Genomic DNA, 27,579 nt, shown 5'->3' with positions numbered 1-27,579 from the left:
CGTGTAAGGTTTGAATAGTTCGGTGAGTGTGTAGAACGCAGTTGGCTTTTATTAGCCAGTAGTCTAGATACGGGAAGACATGAATTTGTTGTCTTCTGAGATGCGCTGCTACTATTGCTAGACATTTGGTGAATACTCTGGGCGCAGTTGTTACCCTGAATGGAAGGTCTGTAAACTGATAGTGTTGTCCGTCCACCACAAACCTTAGGTACTTCCTGTGAGCAGGATGTATGGGAATGTGGAAATAAGTGTCCTTGAGATCTAGTGTGGCAAGGAAATCGCCTTGTTGTAGTAGTGGGAGCACTTGTTGAAGAGTGATCATATGGAAATGATCTGAGTTTATGTACAGCTTTTGGAGTCTGAGGTCGAGTATTGGTCTGAGCGTCTCGTCCTTTTTGGGGATTAGGAAGTACAGTGAGTATACCCCTGTACCCTGATGTTGTAAGGGAACTGGTTCTAGTGCGTGTTTTTGAAGCAATGAGAGAACTTCTTTTTTGAGGAGCGTAAGATGGTCTGGTGACATGGAACGCTGCTTGGGTGGTAGGTGTGGAGGGGTAGTGGTAAGTTCCAGGCAGTAACCACACTGGATAATTTGTCTTACCAACTTGTATGTTGTGATGGAGTTCCAGAAAGGTAGGAACTGTTTGAGTCTTCCCCCGACTGGAGTGGAATGGTCTGGGGGGAGTGGAGGAAAGTTTTGTGGCGGGGGAGGTACGAGTGTTGGCATTGCCTCGACCTCGTCCCTTGTTGTTTCCTCTATATCCTCCTCTAAAATATCCTCTACTGGGGGATGTTTGTGTAGAGGTTTTGAACGTAGAGGAGGTGTCTGCTCCCATATTCTTGGAGGCTCCTCTGTAGAAGGAGCATCGAAAGGAGCCGCATGGTTGTGGAGACTGCAATGCTCCCATGGACTTAGCAGTCTCGGTGTCTTTTTTCATTTTTTCTAGTGCAGTGTCAACTGCTGGTCCAAACAGCTGTTCTTGGTTAAAAGGTTGGCTAAGTATGGTACTTTGTACTTCTGGCTTAAAGCCTGAAATGCGTAGCCAGGCATGGCGTCTAAGGAGTACACATGTTTAGTGCTCGAGAGGCAGTGTCTGCGGCGTCAAGTGCACATTTAATTGACGCATTTGAGATAAGTTTTCCCTCTTGTACAAGGTCATTTGCCTGGGTCTTGTATTGGTCTGGCAGCTGTTGTAGCAGATTCTCCAACTGATCGTAGTGAGCCCGTTTGTAGCGTGCTAATAGGGCTTGGGTGTTGGCAATACGCCAATGATTAGCAGCTTGTGCTGCTACTCGTTTGCCCGAGGCTTTTAATAGTTTGGATTCTTTGTCAGGGGGTGGTGTATCTCCCGTGGTTTGGGAGTTGGCACGTTTCCTTGCGTTGGAAACTACCAAAGAATCCAGAGGGAGCTACCCTTTGATGTAACAAGGATCTTCTGGGGCAGGTCTATATTTTTTCTCAATTATTGGGTTTAGCACCCTGGCACGGACTGGGTCTTTAAATACTTCGGTGGCGTGTTTTATCACCCCATTAAGCATAGGTAAAATTTGTACCGACTTCTGAGACTGTTCGAAAGGGTCTAAGAGGAAGTCTTCCTCGGGTGCATGACAGTGCATGGTGATGCCATGGTAAAGTGCTGCTCTGTTTACTAGTTGTCCAAACCCCAGGTGGTCATCTGGAGGTGATGGTTTGGAGGGATATGGTGTAGGGTCAGGTATATCTGGTAGAGGGTAAACCCAATCATCCAATGGTGTGGTATCTGGATCCGTGAACTGTTCATTAGATTTATAAGGATCACCCCCTCCCCCTAGGTCGTCATCATCCTGTGGAGGTGGTGTATGTGATGGCGATGGTAGAGGTAAGGGTGGTGTAGAAGGTCGTATGGGAGAGGAAGGAGGAATAAGTGATGTTGCAGAGTCCTTTTTTATAGGAACTGTGGCAGGTGTTGTGTCCAGTTTCCGTTTCTTACATGGCACTGCAGTGACCTGTCCAGTCTTTGGATTAATATAGATTTTTTTTGTGTTGTATCTGGATGGAAAAGTTCTTGTTCTTCAGGAACAGATTTTGGCGCCGATTTTTATGGTTCCGATCGAGGTTTAGATTGATCGGTGGAGTCTTTGGCTTTAGGAGGTTTATTATAGTCCTTAGCCAGTGGTTTCGGTGCCGATGAAGGTTTCGGTGCCCAAGTTGAGTCTTTCGGCTTTGGAACTTTCGGTGCCGGTTTATCTATGGACCTCGATGTTTTCGGTGCCGAAAGGGTTGGATCCGATTTCGGTGCCGAGAATTCTTTTGTCTTTGGTGCCGAAGGTACAATGACATGCGGCTTACTCGGGCCCGAGCCACCAGAAGGCTTATGTTTCTTCGGAACCGAGCCCGGAGGCGGGGCTTCTGAAGGATGTTTTCGGTCTTGACTGAGGCAAGCTGGCGAAGTCTTGACCAATGCCTTTGGTTTTGGAGGGGTTGGGGCAGGGGCAGTGGTACTCACGCATTGCCCCAGAGTAATGGGGTCGTCTGCTTCCGAGATGATTTGAAGTTTCTCGGAATCCTCTTCCGGGACATCGGGACCCTCATCGAACAGGTTTACTGGTTCCGGGGCTGGTCTGTGTGCCATGATATGGCGTCAAGCTCTTCGATCCTGAATGGTCTTTTTGGATCAAAATGCTGAGCAGGCTAGACAGCTGGATTCGTCGTGTTCCGGTGATAGGCACAGGTTGCAGACTTTGTGATGGTCACTGTGCGGAAATTTTGCTCCACACTGGGGGCATTTTTTAAACTACGTCCTTTCCATGAGCCGTAGGCCTCACGGCGTGGATAGGCCCAGCAGCCCGCGTCGACGTCCGGATTTGAGCCGATGAATTCGATGTCGAGTGAAGGTGCTTCAATGTAGTTGTAGAAGTTTTTTCGCTTCGAAAAGCTTGTATTTGAGATTTTCAACCAGAGTTGGAAAAGTTACATCCGAACCCAATGGCGGAAAAAAACAATCGGAGGATGGAGTGGATGCCCATGCGCACTGTAGTCCAAGGGAGGAGTCACCTATCTCGTGACCAAAGACTCCTTCCCAAAGACAACAACAACCTGCAAGCATCCGAGCCCAACACCAGATGGCGATCTACTATCCTAAGTGTGTGATCTGCAGCTCATATGCATCGAACACAGCTTTTAATAAGCAGTCATGTGCAATAATGTACTGCATCGCAAAATACTAATAAGGTACCAAAGCTGTGTCATAGAAAAGCCAATAGCTCCAACTTTCACTAATGGAAGAAGGATTACTTTGGAAAAGCTTGTTCGGACATGTGGGTGGGCTGAAACTGCTCATGTGCAAAATTATCGAGTAAAACCAAACCAATGGTGTTGTGAAAATTATCAAGTAAAACCAAACCAATGGTGTTGTGAATTTACTAAATATTTCATTGGCTGGAATAGGTTTTTGGTTATGCCAACTTGGATGATTAGTGGAGAATTTCCCTTACATCCTTGTTACATTTATCACACACCTGAAGTACAGATGAAAATATAGTTCTTACACGCAAAACTAAGTGAAAGGGCAACTTGCTTGGAGTATATACTGCACTGTTACAAAATATGTCAGATGACTTTTTTGGTTTTTTTAATACGGTCTATTACTTTTACTATGTCTCAAGAGTCATCAATCGAATGGGCTAGTCTTTTGCTTTACAACAGAGAATGATGGTTTGCGTGGAAATATGGTTGTTTGTAGTTCTAGTGGGTTCATCGACACCCGCAAACCTGTATGTCAACACTGTTATATAGTGCATGTTTCAGTAGCACAGAACGTTCCTACTGGGCACAAGGGACAGAATCAAACTGAACGGTGTCAGGACTTTCCAGACCAAGACAATTAATAAAGCTTTAAAAATAAAAACAGTAATCCATTACAATTAAATTGTTTATTCAAATACCACCGGATGTTACAAATATGGTCTCCTGTGTAATACAACAACGCTTGTTTGCTAATTTACAGTAGGAACATTTACAGCTAAATAAGGACATTACTGTTTGGACACCCATGGTAAGAGACATCTCCATACTCTGCTCCCAGCAAATTATTGAACTCCCGGTGTTCCAGTCTTGCGGCCAAAACAGTTTTTCTGTCTCAGGAAAAGGCAAACGACCTGGAATCCAAGTACCTAGCAATACTACTACAGTTCTTTAAATGTTCCCATGTATACTGTTAAACTCCCCAATAGGTTTTCAGTACTCCCAAGAAAGACCCTTTGTTAGGGAATGCCTAACTTAACAGGAAGCAGAATTGTTTTCACGAGTCATGTAAGAGAAAACGAAACAATGTTAGTAGAAGCAATTGCCAGTGCACACCACAAAGGAGAATTGCATAGAGTGCATGCTAAAAGTAGTGTGAGGTCCACGAGATTATTTCCACTCGAAGACAAGCAATTACTACAAACTGCAGCAGTTTCAAGTAAGAGTGCATTATGGTTTTAATGTGCAATAAAACACAAACCATGTATATTAAGAGGCCCGGCTTATGGTTCCACAAACTCAGTTCCCGATGGGTTGAAAAGAAGAATTTTTTCACCAGTGCACTATTTGAGTTTGATAAAGGTCATTTTGTGCACAAGTCTAGCCAAACATTTTGTAAATTCCAAGTACAAACTGGACAAAATCGCTTTATGGCCTAGTAGTTATGCAGCCAGGTTTCTACACAGAAAATCTGTGTTTTCACTCGGTTGTTGGAAAAGCTAGGGTATGTGTGCTCATTTGAGAGCCAGACAAAAGAGCGTTGGCTCACTTTTTTTCCCCAGGCAACATGAAAACTGTCCCAAGTCCTTTAACCTCTTCTGTGCCCATGACTAGATAGTCTCGTCATGGGCACAGCGCGACTATCTCGTCATGAAACCCACCCGCTAAGGAAGCGCCAGGCACAGGAGGGGGAAAAGGCCTGGCACCCAAGGGGTTAATCTTCAGCACAACTTTGTGCCCAAAGTTTAAACTACAGACAGACAACTGAACCTGTGTCCAATAACATTTTATTAAAATCATATAGAATGATTACAAATACAACTTTGCACAAACTATTTCTTGTAGTAGATGCATGGAATACATGTAGAATCTGTCCACGTCTAACACTAAACGTTTAGCAACCAAAATGTATAAAACTTGACCTGGAAACAGACTTTAAAAACAGACTTAATACAACACGGATGCTTGAAGTCCTCAAGTCAGGAAACCTGCAAACTAAGATAAAAGAAGCCTGTCATTTTGTGTCAAGACATCACATTTGCATTAATATTTCATGGACTTACATGTATTTAAAATTCAAACTGGTGCTTCAGTACCTGCAAACGCAGGGAACTGGTTTTTCGGCAGAACAAAAGGGGTTACATGGCAAATAGGAAGCCTTTTGTTGCCCCACTGGTACTGTGCAGATACCCTGGTCTACTGTTTGGTATAAAACATGTAATGGTTCAGCACATCTTGAATTCTTCCACTGTAGGGCGCGAAATGGTTATGCCTAGAGCAAATTCACAGGATAGTCTCAGTGACTCAAATACCCAAATGGAATAAATTCAGCTGCAGAGGGTGGAAATCCCACAACCTGTGCGCAACTGCAGAGTCTGCCTATTCCCAACATTTCAGAATTAGAAGAATAAGCATATCAAATTCAACAGCCAGTTATCTCCAAAGCTCTTGGCAAAAATATGGAACCTGTGTTCTGTGTTTAACTGGCATGCAAGTTAAAAGTAAACTGAAGCCACCAATTAACGGTTGCTCTAAGAACAGAAACCAGCTACAGTGATGAGGTTGTGCTCTGCTGGAAATGACAGTAAAAACGGGCCTTCTATCTCCCCAGGACCATCCTCTATGTGCAAGCCCATGGCAATCAGGCCCCCAACACCCTCCAACAAGAGGATCCACTAGAACTAACAGAGAAAGGAAAGTTTGTAACACTGGGCCAATCTGAAGAGCCAAGTTTTGGGCATGTGGCAGCACGAGGACTATTTTTTTGGGGGGGGGGTGAAGGTACTCACTATTCAATTAGTAAATGCCAGAATTGCCTAGCAATTTAGAAGGTCCCATTGTGCCTGTATAACGTGGCTAAAACGAAAAGATAAAAAAAACTTACTAGTGGGCTTACTAAAAACCATGGTGACACTTCCACTGAGTAACATCTCACAAACGCTATTAGAAGTACTAAGTAATGGGCTTGGTGAACAGCACACAAAAATGTATTGGAGGAACTGCATTCACTGAAGACTCTTCCAAACATTTGCAGTTGCATGTCGGAGCACATTTAGAGCAAAGGATAGAAGAGCCAGTGAAAGGGTAAACAAACTCCAAATGAATGTAACATCGAGAGACAAGTACAACTGGCTGCTTCAGATAAATATCAAAAGGGCGGTCATCCACTCTTGGCTAGTAGTCGTGCCCATCTACAGGTTGCCCAGGAAAGTACTAGGTATCCAATTTGTCAAGCCTAGTATCAAGTACTGCAGCAATGCCACTAAGCAGTCTTAAAATAAAAGGCCTCACTGAGTCAGACCCAACAACTGTAATTGAGGTAATGGTCACAACCCTAATCATCGCGAATTTGCTGAAGTGGGGTTCATTCCAGGTACGGGAGCTAGAAGACTGCAGTGCAAATTTTGCCACGGTGAAAGAATCACCAAATTCAAAAGGCAATCACAACACACTACATATCACATGATTTTAAAGGCTGGGACTTGACAGTTTTAAGGTCAACCCAGAAAAGGTTTTCTAGGCGGATACATTAAAAACAGACCTTTTTTAACTGAAGTTTTAGAGAAATTGACCATCACTTGTACTGGCTTACACCTCAATTATGAGGCTCTTAACGAGAGAGGGCAGGACTACACGGAGATTTGTGCGCTTTTAGCTATGCAAGCACCTAATAGCACCAAATTAAAGTTTAAAGCATCTGATCCAATTTGAAAATCCCTCATAATAGCGGTGAAAGAAAGAGTTCAATGCAGGTGCAAGGCTTAAATCACTGGCGGCCTGCTTGGCAGCAGGAATTAAAATCTATGATGCGGAGTTCTTTCACATTTAAAGTTCAAATTGCTTTGCCATGTCACTATTTTCTGAACGCCAAGAAGCGCACAGTAATTTCTTGCTCATTTATTAGAACATGGATACTCCAAGACACCAAAGCAGGCCTTTATGTTCAGTGCCTATAGAAAGGTAGCAACGCATTTTAAATGCAAGAGTCTTACACAAATATTTAAAGTTATACAAGTCTGCCCTCTGTTAAATAGGGTTTTGCACCACTTTTCCAGTGTTCACCATACCCTGGTCGTAGATACGAAAGCGTAGTTTGTAGACTGCCAATTAATCACAAACAATTCCAGTCATCTCAAGGCCTCCACAAGTGCACTAGTTTATTTTTGCTTTCAGTGACCAGCCGTGGGTCTTACCCAGCATGCGTTCTTTCCTGGTTTTCAAAGTGAAGACACTGCACCTCCTTCCACTCAATTAGCACATGTAGCATCATTACAAGACAGTATCTTGTTTTGCACAAGCCCCTGTATTCATCAGAAGCTTTGATTAGAGCTTCATATTTCCCAAAAAGCAAAAAACCTGGCTCTTAAGATGTACACTGCTTCTATTTCAGGTCATGGCAGCACCAAAGAAGCTGTTTTGGTGCACGTAACCTTATAGACAAGATGACAGACACACGGTTAGTCCTATGTGCGATGCCAATATTGAAATTTGCTGTCATTTGCTAACGGGAGTGATAGTGCAAGACCAAAGACGGAACCCTATTTATTGTGATGCAGGAGATGAAAGCAGCCACGGTCTTCAAGTAATCCATAAATCTTTTGTACTCTGGTTTCTAGAGACGCAATATAATGTGAAATGAGGAGTGTTCAGTGCAAGCAGTGGTAATCATCCATATCAAGTATTTTGCCTGTGTTCAGTTACTAAAGTAAGACAATCAACTCCCCAACAAGGGGTCACAAGATTGAGCTTTGCTGTTTAATTGAAAGCCAAATACCAGTGCAAGTTACTCACCTTTAACATCCTCTCCAAACTACATCGTAAGGAAGAATCAGCCAGAGGACTCCAAACCACAAGAACCCATGTTGTAATAAACGAGGAGAGCCAAGTAACGAACCACAGGCATTAGCTGTAAGCTTGAATACTGGTCCTTTGACAGATGCAGCCACAACAGGGTTTTGGTCTTTGCTAGAATTTTACTAGCACTCTAATGCCAGTGTGACTGCTATAGGATTTCCCCCCCCCCCCACCCACCACAAACTAGGGTTGTTTTAGTGAAACAACGGTTAGGGAGGGAACTTGTGCAGCAACCCATTCCACTACATCTTAAGCTCATCCATTTCTGCCACCATCACTTGTGCTGCACTCCCATCTAGAGTGAACCCATTCTCTGATCAACTACTTTGAACCCGGTTTCAGTAGCATAGCTCTCAATTCATCATCGAACTTTAGAATATGGTCAGCTGTGCAGGATCCAACAACACTGCCAGTGGAAGAAAAATAACTTATTTCTTTCAAACTTGAACTTATTTCAGCTAAAAAAAATAAGGAAATCCCATCTTCAATGCAAGTCCTTTTAATAAGCTGCGATCCACAGTATTTGATGCAGATCTACACACAGCCACCAGTAAGAATCCCTTGAAAGTCTACTTCCCTTAAAAGGAATGCCTACACAATTATTATTACTGTTGGAAAAATATACAGCTACCTGCAACGGGTTCCCCAGCACTATGCCTCCACACAGACTCTCAGAGAATGTTTGGATCCTTCATTCAAAACAGCCAGGTTTTTAGTTGTTTTTCAAAAATAGAAAGACTGATGAGATCTCATTCACTGAAGTTTCATTCTATAGTTTGGGCCCTAGGTAGTTCAATGCACAGCCTCCTTGGTGTGTTACTTTTACTAAAGAAACTGAGGAAAAGTTGGAGTTGCTAGACAGCAGGGAGCAATGTGGTTTGTATGGCGATACCAGGTGTCTGAGATACTGAGGGCCTGTGTTCAATAGCAGCTTGTACATATAACAATGTTTGAAGTTTATTCTTTTTTCCACAGGCAGCAGTGGAGCTCGTGCAAAAGCTTAGCTGTAGTGGTAAATTGAGATGCCTTTAGAAGCTGCAGTCGCTTGAGATAACACTTAACACCCAGAAACAGAATGCTGCTTTAGTAGTCGTGACAGGATCAAAGCCTGCATCAATATTCTTTGGGCTGGCATTGGAAGGCAATCTAAAATCTTGCTCAGCATTCCGAAACAGGTAGCCACTACCAAAATGATCTTGGCGTTTATTGACAGCTTGCTGTCAAGCTAGAAACCCAAACTCTTAACAGCTCATAGTGGTATATAGAGTGGTTCCGCAAACCAATCTGGACTTAAGGTACAGGGATGTAGGGTGTTGCCTTCAATAGTAATGCAGCTAGGTCTGGTCTAGTCAACACCTTCACTATTAATCAAGGCCAGTCCCCCCACAAAGCCTAATTCCTGATCCCGAGCTTCAAAATGCCCCAGTCAAGACAGCTTTGAAACCTCAAACACCAATGAAAGTGTGTTCCCAGGCATGGGTTAGTTACACATAGGGCAATGTCCTCACGATGTAGCTGTTCAGGTAGGCACATTTCCTTCATGGACATAGGTAGAATGTACAAGTACACAAGAGTGGGATTCCCTCCAAAAACCAGTTAAAGGTGCTAAACTTACACCATGAAGCTGTCTGAAGAGGACTAGCTGCTACTCCCACAACCACTGTTAGACTGGACTGACCCTGGTACAATGTCAAAGTACTGGCAGTGACAAGAAATGCGGGTTAGTCTCTCTTATACTGTCAGCGGAGCAGTGTGCTCCTAGGAAAACTGCTTGGAAAATAAATAACCTGCAACAAGCCACTTTATAATAAAGTCATGGGTTCGAATGGCTTACAAGGCAAATCGGGTAGTGTCAGACAGCTGGTCTGACAGGTCAGTGTGTGAGTTTTATGAATGTTTTAGGACCTGTTGGATAGTCTCCAGACTCCATGGCGGATTCCCCCGCTATCATACATTGCCTGCAGAATACCTACAGTCTCAGACACCTAGACAGCTTATCTTTAAGTTCAAAACTGCCCCTATTATCAAGTGTTTGCCACTTATTTTGGTACCTGGCCCCATTTTCTGTCCCAGTCCAACCGTGCAAAAGGCACCTCCACTGCTTCAAAAGAAATCTTAAATCTGGTTGGATTATGACCATTCCGCTTTACTCGAAGACTGCTGTACCGTAAATTGAGCATTACCTTCTACCTCTCGATAACCTATTTATCTCACCTGCTAATCAGTCTGTGTGTGTAAAACACACACAACACCTGCAGCACAGTATCACTACCCATCCCTCAAAAGTCAATGATATTTCGGGTTCCTGAGACACCAAGTCGACCTGGTAATCACCAGAGGCACAAACTTACAACTTCCCAAGATTGCAACATTCTCCGCACCGGTAAGAATTTCCTTTTTTTTGTATTTGCTGAAGTAGAATCTAAAAAATTGAAGCGAGCAGCCTCCAAAGTTTACGTGCAAGACCATGTTTGGTACAGGCATATTTACCTTCTGCAGCATCTTGACCGTTCAGCTGACAAGATAAAAAGCTCTTATGGCTCATGCGTCAAGAGTCCCTGACTGAATCAAAAAGGGAAGACGGATGACTCGTGTTCCAAACACGCTGTCTAGTGGAAAACGGACCAATCTGAGCTACAACCTTATAGTCAGTAGCCTGCAAAAAGTGTGTCAGACAGATTTTACATCTAGTGTTGTAAGAAGAGGTTCCAGCAGAGCAGTGTACGCTCTACTGGCCAAGCTAATGCCTTTAGCATAATCTATTCCAACAGGGATATCAGCAAGTAATTGTAGAAAAGAGGAAATACAAAGTATGGCCTAGGAATTATCCACTTTTTTAAAATCCACAATTTTAAACACCGAGACAAATGTGGACAGCCTGAATTACTAAGTTTGCTGCTCAAAATGGACTACTTCCAGGAAAGTTATTAGGCAGGATTAAAGTCACAGGATCTGAGGTGAAAGAAGAAAACCATGATTTATCAGGAGCAAAATGTCCTGCAACTGAAACACATATAGCAGAATCTGCTAATTATGGCCCCACTTTCAGCCATGTCAAACTTACGAAAACTTAACTGAAGTAGGAAGAAATTTAGAAGACCGCCTCTACCACCTTTGAACCTACCTAATTAGTTTGTTTCTGCTTGTACATCTGCATCATTCTTTGACGGAAAGAATCAAACGTATCTTCCTTCTTTACACTCGCTTCACCCAAGCCCTCCCCTCTTGAAGTTGTACCCCTGCAGAATAAATTTAAGAAAGAGTTAGGCAATTTAGAATCACATTCATAGACATGAGAAACTATGAATAGAGGGAAAGTAATAGTCAATATAACCCCAGAAGCCCCTGCACCTGGCACCCTCCTAACATACCCACCCAAAGAGAAGAGACAAATTTACACCCCCTCCAGTAGCAGTTCTAGAGACAACTTGCATCATGCAAGAGCACTACATGCAACACCATATTCTATAAAGTAGTTTCATGAACACAGTAACACAATCCAACTTACCTTTAAGCTGAAAAACCAAACTATGCAGCAATTACTTTCCTTCATATCCCCCAAACGTGTACCATGTCCCCCAAAAAACACACAGAAACCCTGAGCGACATCAAGACATTGCCACAACATACACTTTGACCGGGTCTTTGATCCCAGCGCCTTCAGAGCCAAGGCCTTCGCCCTCCTTCCAGCCCATTTTACTCAGCATCTGGAAGCCCACATTCTTCTCAGTTAGTTTCTTGTTGGCGTACTCCAAATCTCTTTTTTCTGGTTTCTGGATTGCAGGAAAAAAAAAAAATTGGTAATCGCTTAGAAAACACGTTACTTAAAACCCTCAAAAGAAATCTACAGATTATAAAAACAGGCAACCACTCCCGTTTTAAAATTCACAAACTAAGCCAGGAATAGTCATCCTGTAACAAAACTAAAATAAAACCTCAGCAGACGAATGGTCAGACCTCAAAATAAGGAAACAAATCATCACCTTGAATTAGTTATATTATATAGTTCTAGTGGGTGGGTGGAAGGAGACAAAAAAAAAAACAAAAAAAAAAAAAACACTTTTGAAGTTTCCCAAAACCAGTTTTCATTCATGGGCTTAAAAGGGACTGCGAGGGATGTGGCCCTTGAAAGGCGTATTTGGCCAGGCCTGTGGCATGGCTCAGGGCAGTGAACATCACAAATCACTACACAAGTAAACAATTCTGAAGGGGAGAGGAAATGATAACATGCAGAAAATGAACAATGCGTCTCCTTCCCCTCCGTTTGTCATTTATTTTTTACGTAAGTGATCAAACAATAACCAAGGAAAAAAGTTAATCAAATTGGCTTTTACTTTGTGCTGTGATCTTTGACATTAGCCTAATAATAGAACATAGGGAAAAGCAGGCATTACCTTCTTTTGTACTGGCCTTCCCTTTGGCCTCTCATAAGCAATCCTAACAGGGTCATGAACTGGGGGAAAGAAAACATGAAGTTGTTATTCTACTGCTGTGGAATCGCTAATGCAGATGCCATTTAGATTATCCCATAAGCAAATCAGAATATACTTCAGCCGGTGGGGCCTGATTACTTTATTAGACCAAGAGAATTAAACAACCCAAGACTGAGCTACAGCGCCTTTGTTCTAGCCCCTTCACAGCACTCTAGAAACATGTAAGCACAATATACTCCATTTGCTCTGACTATCTCAGGCTACAGTGGGGCAGGGTATTACAGACTGCATAAACAGTATTCACACTATCATACAGTGATAAAAGATATGAAAATCACATTCTACTTGAGATTAAAAAATCAACACCCAATGCATTTATGATATAATTCTGCATGCATACCAGAGATATATAAAAGTTATTAATACTTTGAGGTGTATGTTATTATGAAATCAATTTAGGAAGCAATAAAACGTGTGAGTAATGTTGGATATTTCAGAATACATGCAAACATTCAAAGTATAAATGACACTTAATTATGACTTTCAAACCAATTATCAGTGCCTAGTGCGCTCAGTAGATCGATATATTAATATTTCTCATATCAATCAGGTGGTCAAAAAGCCTTCTTTAATTTCCCAATCTTGAAAACTGTTTCGTGAACGCATTCTCCTTACACAATATGCTTATTCACCGATACCCTCATACCTTTACATTTGAAATAAACCAGAGATCTGCTTCTTTAAAGTTCTGGAAAGCACTTTAGAAAAGAATGCAGGCACACACAAACCTTCACCTTCATATTTCACTACTATATTTTCCTATGCTCAGTGTACTTCATAGCTTGATTTAGTGGCATCTATGCACCGTGGCCAAACAGTTCTGAAGGTAGGCAAAATACATTGAGGACATTTGGCTTTTTTCTGTATCAGCTTTCCCTTTTACTGACACTTTCCCAAACACTTTTTTCTTCTTCGTTATCTCCTTATCGAATAGGATTCTAAAACAATTAAAAGTAAAAAATATATATATTAAACCTACTACAAGCAAAATACCCAGAGAAGGCTGCTAGTCAGTAGCGGATCACACTTATGTGGGTTCACAGTTATAATTATTACACAGAGTGATTAATAATTCCTTTATTCTTCATTATTAGTATGACAGAAAAAAATGCAGATCTTTGGGTTCAGCAGCAGCCTGAGACAGCCAGCAGCAAGGGCTGACTTCAAGCACACCAAGGTGCCTACACCAATCAGATTTTTTTTCAGGGCCCATGAAAAATGGCAGTCTGTTACCCCACCACTTCCCAACTAGAGATTGCGCAGGTTTGAGGTTTCAGTTTCATACTCCAGTGCTGCCTGAAAAGGAAAGCAACTGGGTGGCCGCCACAAGGACAAATGAAGCAGCAGAAACCAAAAGAAGAACTGAGAAGGGTACAAAACTAAAAATAGTGCTCTCACAGTGTTTGTGTACATGTTTGCTAGAGAGAAAGTGGCAGAGTAAGCAAGAGTATAAATGAGTAAAACTTAAAGACAAAGTAGGAGTAAAAGTGAGTTCAAATGTCAATGGGAGCAGGTAAGGGAGAGTACCCATGAGTAAGACAATGTCTATGAGTGCGGGAATGTAAGCGAGCACGAGTGAGAGAACGTATTAAGTTCACAGTTGTCCCTGGCATACTGAAGGCCATGGAAAAAAAAAATTGGAACTGACACACTGGAAGTAGTTCTTCGTATATGGGGCAATTTTGACAAAATGCAGGTGCGGTCACATTGTACGTAGTTTTAGGCATACGACCATTACATCTGGGAAGAAGGCAACCATGACAAAATGCTGGTAGCAATGGTCGCCATGATATATGGAGAGCATCAATAACAAGCCTGCTACTGGACTATTGCATGTCATTTTTGTCATACAGGAGCACCCATGACAATGCTATCCCGGGGACAATGTTTAGCAAATGGGTGTGCCCATAATTTGCTTCGAAACAAGTGTGCGAGTGTGAGGGCGCAAGGAGGGGGGGGGGGGTAACCAACCAACCAACCCTATGGGAGTGTCAAGTTTCTTCTGATTGCACATCAATGAGGTTCATGGATATTTAAGAACGGCTCTTTCAAAGCCCATGATTTGAGCAAATATGCGAAAATTATGTTTAGAAATGCAACATTTAAGCATCCCCCCCCCAACAGTTTTTCAAAGGGTGAGGGAGGAAAGAACACACTAAAACCCTCCCAGAAGTGGGGTTTGCTGGAATAGTATTCCAGCCCCGTACTCTGGAAAGTAACCAGCTGCCAACACTAAATGCAACCAGAGAATGTAAAGGGTATAAAATGCCAAGAGCAAAACAAATTGATAAGATTAAAAAAGCACCCACCTTTCGGGTCTTCTACATGACATACTCTCTTGGCGGGAAGCATCCCAACTTTAAGAGCAGTGACTCTTTTACGAGGGAGTGTACGAACAGGAGCTTTCTTTGCGACATCATCTTGGCTTGCTGCCTCGGGAGAAATTTCACATTCCATTGCAGCCTCAACACTGTCGCCATCTGCAGAGTCAGCTTCCACTTCTGGTTGTTGGTCCTTCTTGGAGTCACTTGTTTTTTCTTTTGTTTCAGTTTTCCGCAATTCAGCTACCTTTCCCTGATAATATTTGTAAGCAGCGCTGTCTTTTTCTTTTAAGAACCTAAATATAAAGAAAAAGGTTGTTAGACAAACACTTCACAAGCAAAGTTAAACAAGCATTATTTGTGAAAGGTGGGGGGGGGGGGGGGGCTATTAAACATCTTTCCAAGGGATGGAATGCTCCCATTGTCCCTTTTGGTTCAATGCAGTGAAGTGACCAAGGATAGCAGCATTTTCTTCACAATGAAGGTAAAATTACCGCAGCTAGATCACTAAGTCAATGCATGGTGGCCTTGGACAGACGATGTATGAAGCCCTTTGGCACTTGTGCTTTTCGGGAGCACAGGGGTCACTATTATGGTAAGCTTCTACAAGTATTGTTATACAAAAAGAAAGCCTCCTGGAGGTTAAGCACCCCCAAATAGTACCATTTTGCAACTGTTTGTACACACTGTTATGTGGACTACTGCCAATGCCACAAGCTGTGCTCCCTGCATTTCCTTAGGGCGCTCAACCTGACAGCAAAGACTTTTGCATTAATGAACCGTGTGTACATTTCTGAGCAACTTACACATATGGACTGATACTTTTCCGTAAAAGCAAGAATCTGCCTTTCGCAGACCCAAACTGTGGTATTGCACAATGGCAGCCAAGTGCTGGTGATCGGGCCTACTTGGACAGAGGACAAAAACTTGAAAAGTTTTGCTCTTGATGGCAAACAATATCCTGGGTGTTGACTGATAGGAATTCTTTACCTTGTTTTAGGTCATATATAGGTTATATACCAACTACTGAATGGCCTGATCTGCTTTAAAAAGTAGATTAATTTTCACTATTACCATATCAAGCACAGCCAAAATAAAATGCATACCAAAACTCTGGATTGCTCTCACTGTTCTCCTTGCTGAACTGCTCAACTTCAGGTCCCATCTGAGCAACAAATTTGGCGAGTTTCTCAGCTGTATCCTTCGTTTTGGCATCAACTAAGTACAAAATTAAGCAGAGGTCAACTGAAACAGCAGGAAGAGGTCGGCTTAGACATCTTATGGGCAAACATGCACATTACAACCAGAAAGAAGCTGCATGTTCAAACAGAAAAGTTTGTTCTCGTGCCTTAGATCATGTGGGACAATAGATGAAGTAACTGAACGATAGCAAAACAAAAACAAGCATTGGCATAGCCAATAGGTCTCGCCTTTGGGACCTTTTAAGTGTTTAGCCATGCAACAGTTGATGTTGTTGCACCAAGGATATTGTGCTGCATGACTAAATACTTACAAGGTCCCAAAGCTAGACTTATTGGCTATGACGAATGCTTATTCTAAAATGTTTTTGTTCCTCAGAGAGACATTTTGCATTACTTTTTCCGCTAAGGTCCCTGCAGATGGCAAACCAAAACCAGCTGCCAGCTGAACAAGCTTAACTGCTTGCTCTTTGTTACCACTCTGCTTGGTGCAGTTCGAAAACTCAACTATCACTTTGTTGCTGGGTATTCTATTAAATAATTTAAGAGTTCCAGCATTTTCCATGCTTCCTCTGTTCTTCCAGCCCTTGAAAGCAAGTGACAGTATTGGCCAAACAGCTGCTTGTCTACTCCATCGCCGCTCGCCTCTTGTCTCTGATCTCATATGCAGCTTTTATAACAAGAGCAGGAACAGCAAATGCAGCCTGGATCTCTGGAGTATGTCTGTCCCTTGCCATCAATGACACTTCTTCACTAAATCGCATGTCGTGCATGGGAAGCTAAAATACCTTCATACTGATACTGGGTTTGGTGTTGGGACACTTTGGCTGTGATGAATATAAACGTTTTAAGTAATGCTGCATCCCCAACAACAAGAGTGTTAATGAGACTATGTAATGGCATTTATGTTTTTCTTCGTTGAGCTTTTTTATGTAGTTGTGAAAGGCAACGTAATGTTATATTAAAAAAACGAAAAAGAAATTAAAAATCAAAAGATTTTGTTTAACAGGTCGCTTTTCTACAGTTTTAAAATAATGGACACATACACCATATACAACCAGATGTACAAGCATTACACCATTTGTGTAGCAGAGAAATGCGTGAGATACCTGCAACACTTATAAACTAGACGGAGCACAGGCGTAAAATAAGCATAGATCACACGTGTTTTCCAATACTTTGTGAAATGCCTTGTAGCCATATACTTAACCCTGATCAGAGAGCTCCACTTCTGCTCCATATCACAGCCACAAATATAAACTGCCAGTGCAATCTATTTCCCGGATAGCGATTCATCATAAGCTTGCGGCAGGCTGCTGCCATTTCTCGAGTCACTGCCAGGTTTTGTCAGCGCACTGTCACCAAGGATATGACTGTCTGACGTATAACTAATGGCTGCATAGAACATTTATTACTCGTGTGTGTCCCATGCAGTGTTCTAAGCACGAGCTTCCAAACATTCTGGAATGAGGCGCAGGTGCAGAAGGGGCACAGTTGGAACGGAGAACGGGCGGGCTGGAGGCAGATAAGAAGTGGCTCCTATTTGAACGAAGCCTTTAATAATTTGAATAAATTCAAACTCAGTTACTGAGGAAGCAATTCATTGTGTCTGGCTTAGTTTGTGTGCACACCGTTTTCCACCATCAATCTAACATCCCACCTCGTGCAGGACATACAAGTAAAGGTGACAATAAATCTAGTGCAACAAACTGATTGACACGGTTCACAGAGATCTGAGCCGGTGGGATTCTGAATGACGCGTTTTGCGACTAGTTAAAACCTTAGGACCCCGCAAGTAATCTGATGTGCTTTGGTAGACACTGTGGGGTGGGCACTTAATGGTAGCCATAGCATTTACTGCCACCGAAAGGGAATTTTGCAACATATCTTATGTTCTGTGCATTTGACTGGAGTTGAGCCTTTTTTCCATGATTACTATTTATCTGTGAAGGGAAGATGAAAGGAGGTGGAGTCTATGGTTTATTTATCATTTCAGATGAGCGCCAGAGACTGCCACAATTGACATGTGGTAAAGGGGGGGGGGGGGGGCGGGGGGGTGCGCCTAGCCAGAAAGCGAGGCTTGAAAGTGGCGTTCCGAACCCACTGGAATAAAGGAAAGTTGCAGAAACGAGAGACCGAGGCTCACACTAGAACGCATTATAAACATTAATCTTGTTAAACAAAAAGCACACAAACAGTTTAACAATAGACGGATTGCACGCATAAGAAATATGTAAACAAAAGCATACAAAGCAAGCTGTAACACGCTGCCTGTGAAAGTAAATGGTATGCAGCATTAACACAAGAAGCGGGGCGCGAAAGCGAGCGGGGTTGTTTACTTTGGAACATGAGTCGAGATCCCAATAAGGAAAGTATGCACAACACGCACCCTGCTCGCTCCCGAGCTCCCTAGGCCAGGGGAGTTAACCTGAAAAGAAAAGGCGGGACATGCTGCCGTCTTTGTCCAATTGCGGCTTTCATTTCTTGTAAACCACACGCAAAGGCCAATTAATGTAAGAACCACATGCACGAGCTTTCTCAAAGCTTTCGAATGTGTGGAGTGATTACAAGAGGCCCTCCAATACAGCAGTGCATGCGCGCTGCGATAGGCGAGACCTAACGAGGGCTACATTGCACCATTACATTTTAGGACTGAGAAGCTACTAAACTTGCCTGCCTATGCAGCTGTGCACAAGGAAGAAGGAGTCTGTACTGCCCAATTATGAAAGTGAATGGATAACATTCGAAGTTTTATGCCAAGGCAGTTTGCCAAGGCAGCAACAGTCTACTAAAGCAAGAGTGTCGCTCCCAGTGATGGGCAGTAGAACTACACAAAATGCATCGAATAGTGCAAGCACGGCTCAGTGCCATGACAAATGCCCCTTTCGTGGTAGCTGCTAAACACACCAACAATGGAATCTGTTCTGTACCACTGTAGTTGTAGAGTAATAATGTGCACAGGTTTTCATTTCACAATATCATCAACTAAAATCTATCAGCCATGGTTGTCCTCTACAAAATGGATTGTGAGGCTCATATACACAGATAGTCGAAAGACAAACCCTTTACGGTGTAACCGCAATAGGATGAAGTCCAATGATCGCCTACCTTCTGCGCTCTGACGACTTGTTTCCTCAGGTGCAGCACGCTCTGAGACTTTGGTTGCTTGCAGTGGCTCAGAAGCTGCCCTCAGCCTCCGGCGCTTCGCAAGTGCTACTTTCTTGAATAGCTTGGTCTTCATTTCTCTTACTTTCCGTGAAAACTCTATAGCTTTCACAGACTCGGCAGCAGCTTCTTCTGCGGTTGGTTTGGCTGTCTGTTGTCTTCCATCCTTTACAATTTGGCGCACCTTCTGAGTCTCTAACAGTTTTGAACGATAATACTGGTACTCTGGGCTCTTCTCGTCGAAGAAGAACCTGCAAAACAAATTGATAATTACCAATGTCATCATAGTTCCTTGTGCTTACTGTAATTTTTGTTTTATTCTAACTGGACACCGTAACTTACCATAACTCAGGTTGCTTATCAGTATTTTTCCCTTTAAATAGATTTATGCAGTGTTCCGCAAGCTTGTCTATGGTCTCAACAATTTTGGAATCTGCGGGTTTTTTGTCTAAGGCAGAACAAAGAACTGTTAGCATTTGAGATCTTACATTTAGTGGTCTTGCTACAAGTTTCACAGTCCAGCCCTACTGGAATTACGCAGCGGGAAGGACCAAATGATGTGGCACACTAACTTAAGTGGCAATAAAGGGCAAATGATGCTGCACACTGTGATAGTATTGGTTCATTGTCATTTTTACAAGTGATGACTTGCTGAGGAAAGGTTCATCTGGTTAGTACCAGTTGAGCAGCCAAATACATCAATAAGCGAAACAAAGATTTCTCACCCTTTGCCAAGGCCCTTCCACTGCACAGCAACATGCATTGCTGAGTTTTTGCAAAATGAGGATCCGTTTTACATAGGTTTTTTTTAAAGATCTGCAGATTGCGCAGCAGATGGCTTATGTGGCAAATGCAGCAAATACATAAATATACTGAAATACTGCAAAATCACATAATCCCAGTGGATCTGGCTAAGATGCAAGAACTACACACTGACATACTGAAAGTGTCCTTGCATAGTTCAGACACTGAGGGGATTCTATAGATCTTAGGCACGTCACCAGCCAATATACAAACATCTGGATCCAGCTCCTGTGCAAAAAAGTTCGGACAGAACACAAAAGAAAACCCATATTTGAAATCAAGTTATTTACCTTTGTTTTCCTTTTTAATCTTAACTTCTGGGGCTTTCACTTCTTTCACAGGTAAAGGGGCCATGCTGATTGGATAACTACTCTTTGATAGCCAACCTTTCAAATGGAACATATACTCCTTCCCAAACAGAAACGAGTCCTTGAGGTTTGGGTGATCGCTGGGATTTGGTGCCACGCCCTGGAGACCCATTGATTCCAAAATTTTTTCCTGCCGGATTGATGTTGCTAGCGCAAAGGTTTGCCCAAGGAGGACAAGGGACTGGCGGCATAAAGAAATATTCTTCTCAAAGGCACTCGACACATCTCCTGGTCCACCATAGCCCACTTTTTGTTTCAGCTCATAGTTGTTGCAAGCCATAAGTAGAGGTATAATGCTCTTCAGAATCCCAGTCTGCATCTTCCTCATTCCTGCATCATAGGGCTTTATTATTTCGAAAAAGCAGTTCTTTGTTTTCACAGCATTTTTGTCTATCAGCATGTTCAGCAGTTCATTGTCTATTCTAGGACTTTTTAGCGCTGGGTGTTTCAAATCCTTTGCCAAGAAGAAGCAGTAATCTCTGTACGTTTGTGTGAGAAAGAGTTTGAAAGCTGCAACTGCTTTCGAACATGCTTCTGTCTCATGTTGAAACAATAGTTCCTGTTCATCCGTGTAATGAATGCTCATTCGAATAGAGTCAAACCCAGCCCATCGTATCAACTGATTACCATACCTGTGAAAAATGTTGTGATTGTCATTGAAATCGATTATAGGGTCTTTTATAGGTGGCCTTGTAGCATTAGCTGCACCAGCTGCTCCCCTGCCTCTTATGACTCCAAAGGTTCCCCCTCGACCTGGTGGTCCAATCTTTGACCCCCGCCCACGTGGGATCATTCCATCTCCTCGTAGAGGAGCTCTACCCCGCGGTGCCCCACGTCCTCGCATTGGTACCTCATCTCTCGGAGATCTGAATTCATGAGCTATAGGCCCTGGGTGATCAAACCGCTCAGGTACCCGATCAACAAATTCTTCTCTGGGACCCCGGGGGCGAAATTCATCGTACACTGGAGGCGGCACGAAATCACGTAGAGGTGACCTTCGTGGACTATAGTCACGACGTGGAGGGGGGTCATGAGGTTCGCGAAACTCCGGTTCACGAGAATAGGATTTATCTCGAGACCTGGGAAGGTCATCTCTGTCAAACTTAGAACGAACTGCACGTTCTGTTAAGTAATCCTTAGCTATAGGTTGAGGGCTTCTAGATCTCCTGCGTTCAGCGAAAGGATCAAAAGGGCTGCTTTCATATTCTCGCACTGGAGGACTGGTGAACGAGTCCCTTCTAGAATCTTCTCGCCAGCTCCCACTATCACGAGGACTTCGTAGGGGAGCATCATGTGGACTGCGCATAGGAACATCACGAATTGGAACTTCATGCCCGCTGCGTCCTGGTCCGTCACGGCCATATCTTTCAGCTTCCAGATAATCATCATACCTCTCAGTCCTGGAACTCGGTCTAGTGACACCAGCTAAAAAAGAAAAAAAAAAACATGTTTTAATGTACAGAAAATAGTTTTGTTTCTATAAACGCACACAGTTTCGGACTATAATATGCATGCTGTTGGATATTTCAATGTATATTGTAATGTATTTGTCACCACAGTAGTAAGAATACCGGGCTACAGTGAGGACTTTTCAATTCCCAACACTTAGCATCAAAAGGTGGGACAAGATTGTAGCAGTGCAGATTTGTTGTAACAGGTTGACATGATACATTAAATAAAAGCTACCCTATTGCTGCAAATGTGTCACTTCTATAGAATAAATATATATCTATATAGTACCTCACAGCAGCCACCACTTTGTTTTTACACCAATGACAAACTCACTCTTCAAAAATACAAATGATACTAAAGTCACCTTGTAATTTCAACTCATGCAGTGTTTCTTCAATGGCTTCGTCTCTGGTGAGCCGATATTTACGGGCTTTCTCCTGCACAACGGCATCAAATATCTCCCTTGTCATTCGTTTTGCTGCCATTTCTGGGCCTACACAAGAGAAGAGACAGTTTGCATAGGCTTAATAAAAAATAAAAACTACCATACTTAGTTTAACATATGAGGCCCTGTTCCCAGAAACGGATGAAAGGTTGTGCTGCAAAAAGATGCTCATTGGGAGAATGTTTGATGGGGGTGTAGAAAGGAAGCTCCCATTACATTGCATTGGTACTGCATTAGCAAAGCCTGAGCAGGTTCCCTTGTTATTTATAACATTTTCAATGGCCATCTAGGTGCATTTGAAGGTTGAAAATTGCCCAATAAACTGCAGCCTTAATTCTTAATAAAGGTAACTGTTGTGGTCAGAGTTTGTTGGGCCTGGGGCAGCAACCAGTTGGCATCACTAATGCCAAAGGATAGGAGGTTATTATCGTACTTTTTAGGTCAAGCACATGTTCCATCTGCTGCAAGGTATATTCTAATTGACCAATATCATAAAAAGGCTTGGAGCCCACCCCTTGGCGCTGAAAAAAAAGATTTTGTTAACTGTTACCCAACGGTACTTATTTTATCAACATCAGAAGGATGAAAGGCTGAGTGAACCACCCCACTTCCCTAGCTCCTCCCCACCTCCTGGATTTGAACCAGTGACCATGAGGTCAAACACAGCCACCTACAGTGGATGCCTTAGTCTTCCCTTGCACCAGACCCAACTTACCACTGGGTACCTTTCAGGTCACTCCCATCCCAGATTCTTATTTGTGCCCCAACTTGCCAATCTTTTGTTTGTGCCTCCAATAGGGCATTTTCTCTTCATGGTGTCCAATTGACAAGCATCTATACTTGCTTTCGGCAAACTACTTTTTCCTATCATATGACACTTTATTAACTGGTGGGCACCTCTTTTGTCTATGTCTCCCTGCTGTGAAGCCGACTGCACAGACCAAACAATACCGATGAATAGGGAGACCTGTACTCTACACAAACACCAAACGAACAAGAGTCACCTCCTAGTTTCTAGCACTAGGGCTGATTGTTGTAAAGAGGCTGATCACAAAGAGATGGTGGTCACACGAGCCCCCGGCCGTAGGGTGCTCGGGGACGTTCTTTGCAGGTGTGGGCCACGACAGAGCGCGTAGCACTGCGCAGAAAAGATGCACTGGGCTTACGTAAAGTCCCAATCGCAGGGTTCGGATGCAATACTGCACGAATTCCTGGGCGGGATCGAGAACCCAGAACCAATAGCAAACAACTAGCAAAGGGAGCCTCTACACACGCCTTGAAACAACCTTTCACACATGCGATACCCAAGCGCAGCGACTATAGAGGAAAACACTAAAAGCAACAACAGGCATTGCATACACGCCCCGCAAATGAACACCCAACAGCCCCAGCAAGCATCACAACCCAGCGACTATTGCTCTGGCCGCAAGGAGGTGCGACACGAACCTACACCCTAACCCAGTTAAGTCTCAGTTACCCCCGACTTATTACCCACCCCCCACCATCATGATCATATAATAGTGACACATACACGCTCCATCAGTAGATGACCCCCCCCCCCCCCGACGATCAACAATGGGTTACGGGTTAAGGACTCGCGGCCGGGGCATACGATAGCTGGGAGGTTAAGCTTGTCACTCAGTTTTGATGCACTATGTAAAAGTAACAGTGGTTGCCAGCGATGCTATGTACTGCGATACTTTTACTGAATTTGCTCATCAATTGTAATGAGATTTTAAACAGAAAAAAAATGAAATAAAATAGATTTAAACAAAATCACTGATGCTGTGCCGCAGGTCTATAAATCACAGGGGAAGCCACTATGTCTAACCTTTGTTCGACAATGGTTTGTTTGAACGTGCCAGCCAAGTTAGTTTACGATCTTAAATTAAAAGCCTTACATGGCTTCACTGCTTGAATGTGGAGTTGGGAGGATAGTGCATATTGAGGGTCCAACATATGTAGCAATTGTTAGGCCCGTGGCAGAGGCCCTCCTACTGTATTCCAAATGTTTTTCCCCAATGCACCCTCACTTTCTGACAATCAAAATTACTACTTTTCAACCATTCCTAAAAAAAAATACTTTGGGAATGTATAACTTTCCGCAAAATATTCCAGGTCTTTAGTTGAAATACTATTTAAGCCTCCTAGAAAATTTGTGGAAAATTAACTTTCTCCTAACATTCTAGCAATGGAATTAAAATAGCAATTTGGATCCTCCAGTGGCTGCCACGCCCGCTGAGGGCGCAATGTGCAGGGCAAGAAAATCGGGCGAGGCCCTGCTGCGCCGGAAACCATTTTCTCTGCGGTGCCGCCATTTTACACGGGCGTGCAACCAACTGTGCGTGAGACGTGCAGCCACGGTGCGCTTGGCGCGAAAAGTCGCGCGCCGTTGCACGCTCGGGAGCAACTGAAAACGGGGCTCTCACAAGCCAAGAGGCGCGCGCCGCAGCTCTGGGCCTCACATGCGCGAGCGCCCAACCCTATGTGCAACAATGGCGAGGTCGCGCGCTAGAGGCTACAAACGCGAGCGACGTCCATAACCACGCGCAAACGGAACCGGCAAGGCGCCGGTTACAACGTCAGGCGAGGGCGCCTGCCCCGCTCGAGACCCTAGCAATGGACTAAGAGACCGAAGGGGCCTAAGTTAACGGGATAGTACTGTAGTATACATCAACGACTGACTCGTAAACCCCACCCGCGCGAAATTGAAAGTTTACCGGTTAACAGTGCCTCAACTGCCCTCCGACGGTTCCCCTTCTCCGCGCGGCCGCTTGATGGAATCCCTTCTCGACAAACTGGTAGTGGGCACGCGCGAGGCGTCACGGTTTAAACGCTGCGCACTGCACTCCTCGTGCCACCTCTCCCCTCACTGCGTCAACAGCCTCCTCTCAACCAATCAGCGCTCTGTCTGCAGCCCCTGCTCGCATATTCTACGTGGCTAGAAAGAGGACTAATTCTTATGGCTGCCTGGTGGCAGGCACGCCGGCAGACATTTTAAGATGGTTGCGGATACAATGCCATTCATTAATCATGTAGACCAATATGGATTTAAAATGTTCTACCTATGGCGAAGAAACGTCTAATTTCCTTCACGGTCACTGAGGTGAAAATCTGCGTGTCATTCTTTATTGAAACACCAGTCAGAATCAGAAACTACAATAACCATAAACAGTATCTGAAACCAGAGATCATATGTGGTCCTACATGGCAACGTTTGAAGAGGAAAGTGGGAGATAAAAAAAAAAAAAAATCGGGATAATGGATTTCTCCCATTTTGTGGCCTGCATTGGGTCTATAGCTTTTTGGGGCCGGACTGGGAACCAAAACCTACCCTGGCAAAGTGCTTAGCTGCCTCCTCCACCCTCCCCTGGGGATTGGGGATGTGTCCAAGCTGTTTTCCAGGGCCGGTTTCGGCCAATTTTGCGATGCTGCAAAAACGGCACTGCAAGAAAAATGTTCCCCCAGGAGCCCAAAACTGCCACCCACCCTGGCATCCCACTGGGGAAATGCCCGTGCCCACTACGGCAAGTCCATCCCTGGACATGTATGGATCTTGCAAGGGGAGAGGAAGTGCCCTTAGGGCCAGAGCTGCCTACTTTGGAGCTGGGGAGCCAGGTTCAAGTCTCAGCATTTGCTCAAAATGATTCTGGGAAAATCCTTTAATCTCCCTGTGCCTAATAAAACAAGAATTTGCAATGCAATAGGTCTCTACTAAAAGTTTGAGCTATTGGCCTTGCATTATTATTATGTGTAATGGCAATTACTCAACCTTTAAGTAATGCGAGACCTATTGCATTGTAAATGGATTTATTTTGCTGAATCGGGCTCTACATGTTGATGGACAAGATTACTGGCGGCTGCGGGGCATGGATATCACATACTTTGCTTAGGTGAGGAGCATATATTGCCAGGGCACTTCTGCAGGTTAGACCTACCCCACTCTCAGCAATGTGTACAAATTACACCCGTTCCGAAGTAGCTGCTTGTTTATACAAACATTTGCAATGGCAATAGGACTCTCATTACTGATAGTTTATCAGATACAAGCAAAGGACATCAGCAAACTGATCGGTGCACTCCCCTCTGCCACAGCAGGCCATGTGTGCGGAAACGTTGCATTCAAGAGCCTGACCAACCAGCACAAAGACATCGCCTGGATGGCCATCCAAGGAGGACTTCCCTTGAGAGCCTTCATGCACGCAAGAGGACTCAACCGATACAAGTCCCGCCCAAGATGGTACATCGCGGACGAGATGACATACCATCCCTTCTGGGAGTGCACCTACGCGCAAGACCTGCTGAAGGCCCTAGGCACAGAGCTTAGGGCCTGGATACCTACACGTTGCATCACCATTAACTCTGTGATGTATGGTTTGTTCCCAGGGACACACACACTGAGTGACCTCCAGAACTGCTGGAGGCTCCTGTACTGTTTTAAAGATGTTCTTCTGTTTTCCAAAATCCGCCTGGTAGTAGGGAAGAAGGAGACATCGACCCTGGCATGCCATAAGATGATCCACAGCTTTCTGCGCGACTACGCATCTCTGGACCAATCAGATGAAGACGACGACTGAGGACCCAAAAGGGTCCCTTTGTACCCTTGCACGGGGGGACCCTGGAGGGGCCACTAACCTGTTTTTAGTCTTTTTTCTTTAACCCAGGAACCGGTTGGCGACAGAGAGTGGAGAAGGCGGGTGAAGAGAGGTGGAGTAAATGTAGTTATTTACTAACGTAACCTTTTCCCTTCACAGCTAAAAGGTTAATGGGATTGCTTGCGCACTTGTTGCCAAGTTTGTTACCAACGACTGACGAATAAATAGGGTGTTTTGGAAGGTGACACTTGATGTATCTGAACCAGAAACTGCGCCCTGACAAGAGGAAAAAAAAAACCTCCCATAATGCATTGCATGCAAGACAGTACCACGAGTACATTGAAATGTGACAAAACAATTATTATATTATATTCCAAATAGGTTGTACTCTATGTGGAGCTGATAAAGGGAAATTTACAGAAGGTCTAATATAAATGTGAGATGTGTAGGTACAGTACCGCAAGCTGCACCTAGATGTCCCTAGTGAGCATCATAAATTTTGAAGATATGGTAAACCCACCCTACCCATAATGCATTGCATGCAAGACAGTACCACAGTACATTCAATATATTCAATTAGTAGCTTTGAAATGTGACAAAACAATAATTACATTAATTCTGGATTAGATTGCACTCTATGTGGAGCTGATGAAGGGAAAT

At 43.7% G+C, this 27,579-nt stretch overlaps 1 protein-coding gene across 1 annotated transcript; it reads right to left on the bottom strand.

The window, feature by feature from the left end:
* Positions 1 to 3,897: 3,897 nt before the first annotated feature.
* LOC146772274 (SURP and G-patch domain-containing protein 2-like) lies at positions 3,898 to 25,230 on the bottom strand. The gene is made up of 11 exons (XM_085639886.1): positions 25,045 to 25,230; positions 22,244 to 22,372; positions 20,350 to 21,852; positions 19,598 to 19,703; positions 19,199 to 19,506; positions 15,998 to 16,109; positions 14,880 to 15,187; positions 12,472 to 12,530; positions 11,708 to 11,850; positions 11,202 to 11,316; positions 3,898 to 5,218 (listed from the first exon to the last, which is right to left on the bottom strand). Exons 2-10 carry the CDS (start codon positions 22,362 to 22,364, stop codon positions 11,202 to 11,204), a joined length of 2,775 nt encoding a protein of 924 aa, XP_085496012.1. The 5' UTR covers positions 22,365 to 22,372; positions 25,045 to 25,230; the 3' UTR covers positions 3,898 to 5,218.
* Positions 25,231 to 27,579: the final 2,349 nt, after the last annotated feature.

The sequence above is a fragment of the Triturus cristatus genome, chromosome 12 (genome assembly GCF_964204655.1).
Source record: "Triturus cristatus chromosome 12, aTriCri1.1, whole genome shotgun sequence".
NCBI classification, from domain to species: domain Eukaryota; kingdom Metazoa; phylum Chordata; class Amphibia; order Caudata; family Salamandridae; genus Triturus; species Triturus cristatus.
The sequence above is the reverse complement of the archived record's forward strand: the minus strand, read 5'-3'. Positions and strand labels throughout refer to the sequence as shown.

What these genes read in the sequence shown, in the direction of transcription:
- LOC146772274 (XM_085639886.1), bottom strand. Translation starts at nt 22,364, where the DNA reads ATGGCAGCAAAACGAATGACAAGGGAGATATTTGATGCCGTTGTGCAG. An exon ending in GATAAGCAACCTGAGTTATG is followed by an intron (nt 19,507 to 19,597) that starts GTAAGTTACGGT and finishes TTTGTTTTGCAG; the next exon opens with GTTCTTCTTCGACGAGAAGA. An exon ending in ATCAAAGACCCGGTCAAAGT is followed by an intron (nt 11,317 to 11,707) that starts GTATGTTGTGGC and finishes TTTATTCTGCAG; the next exon opens with GGGTACAACTTCAAGAGGGG.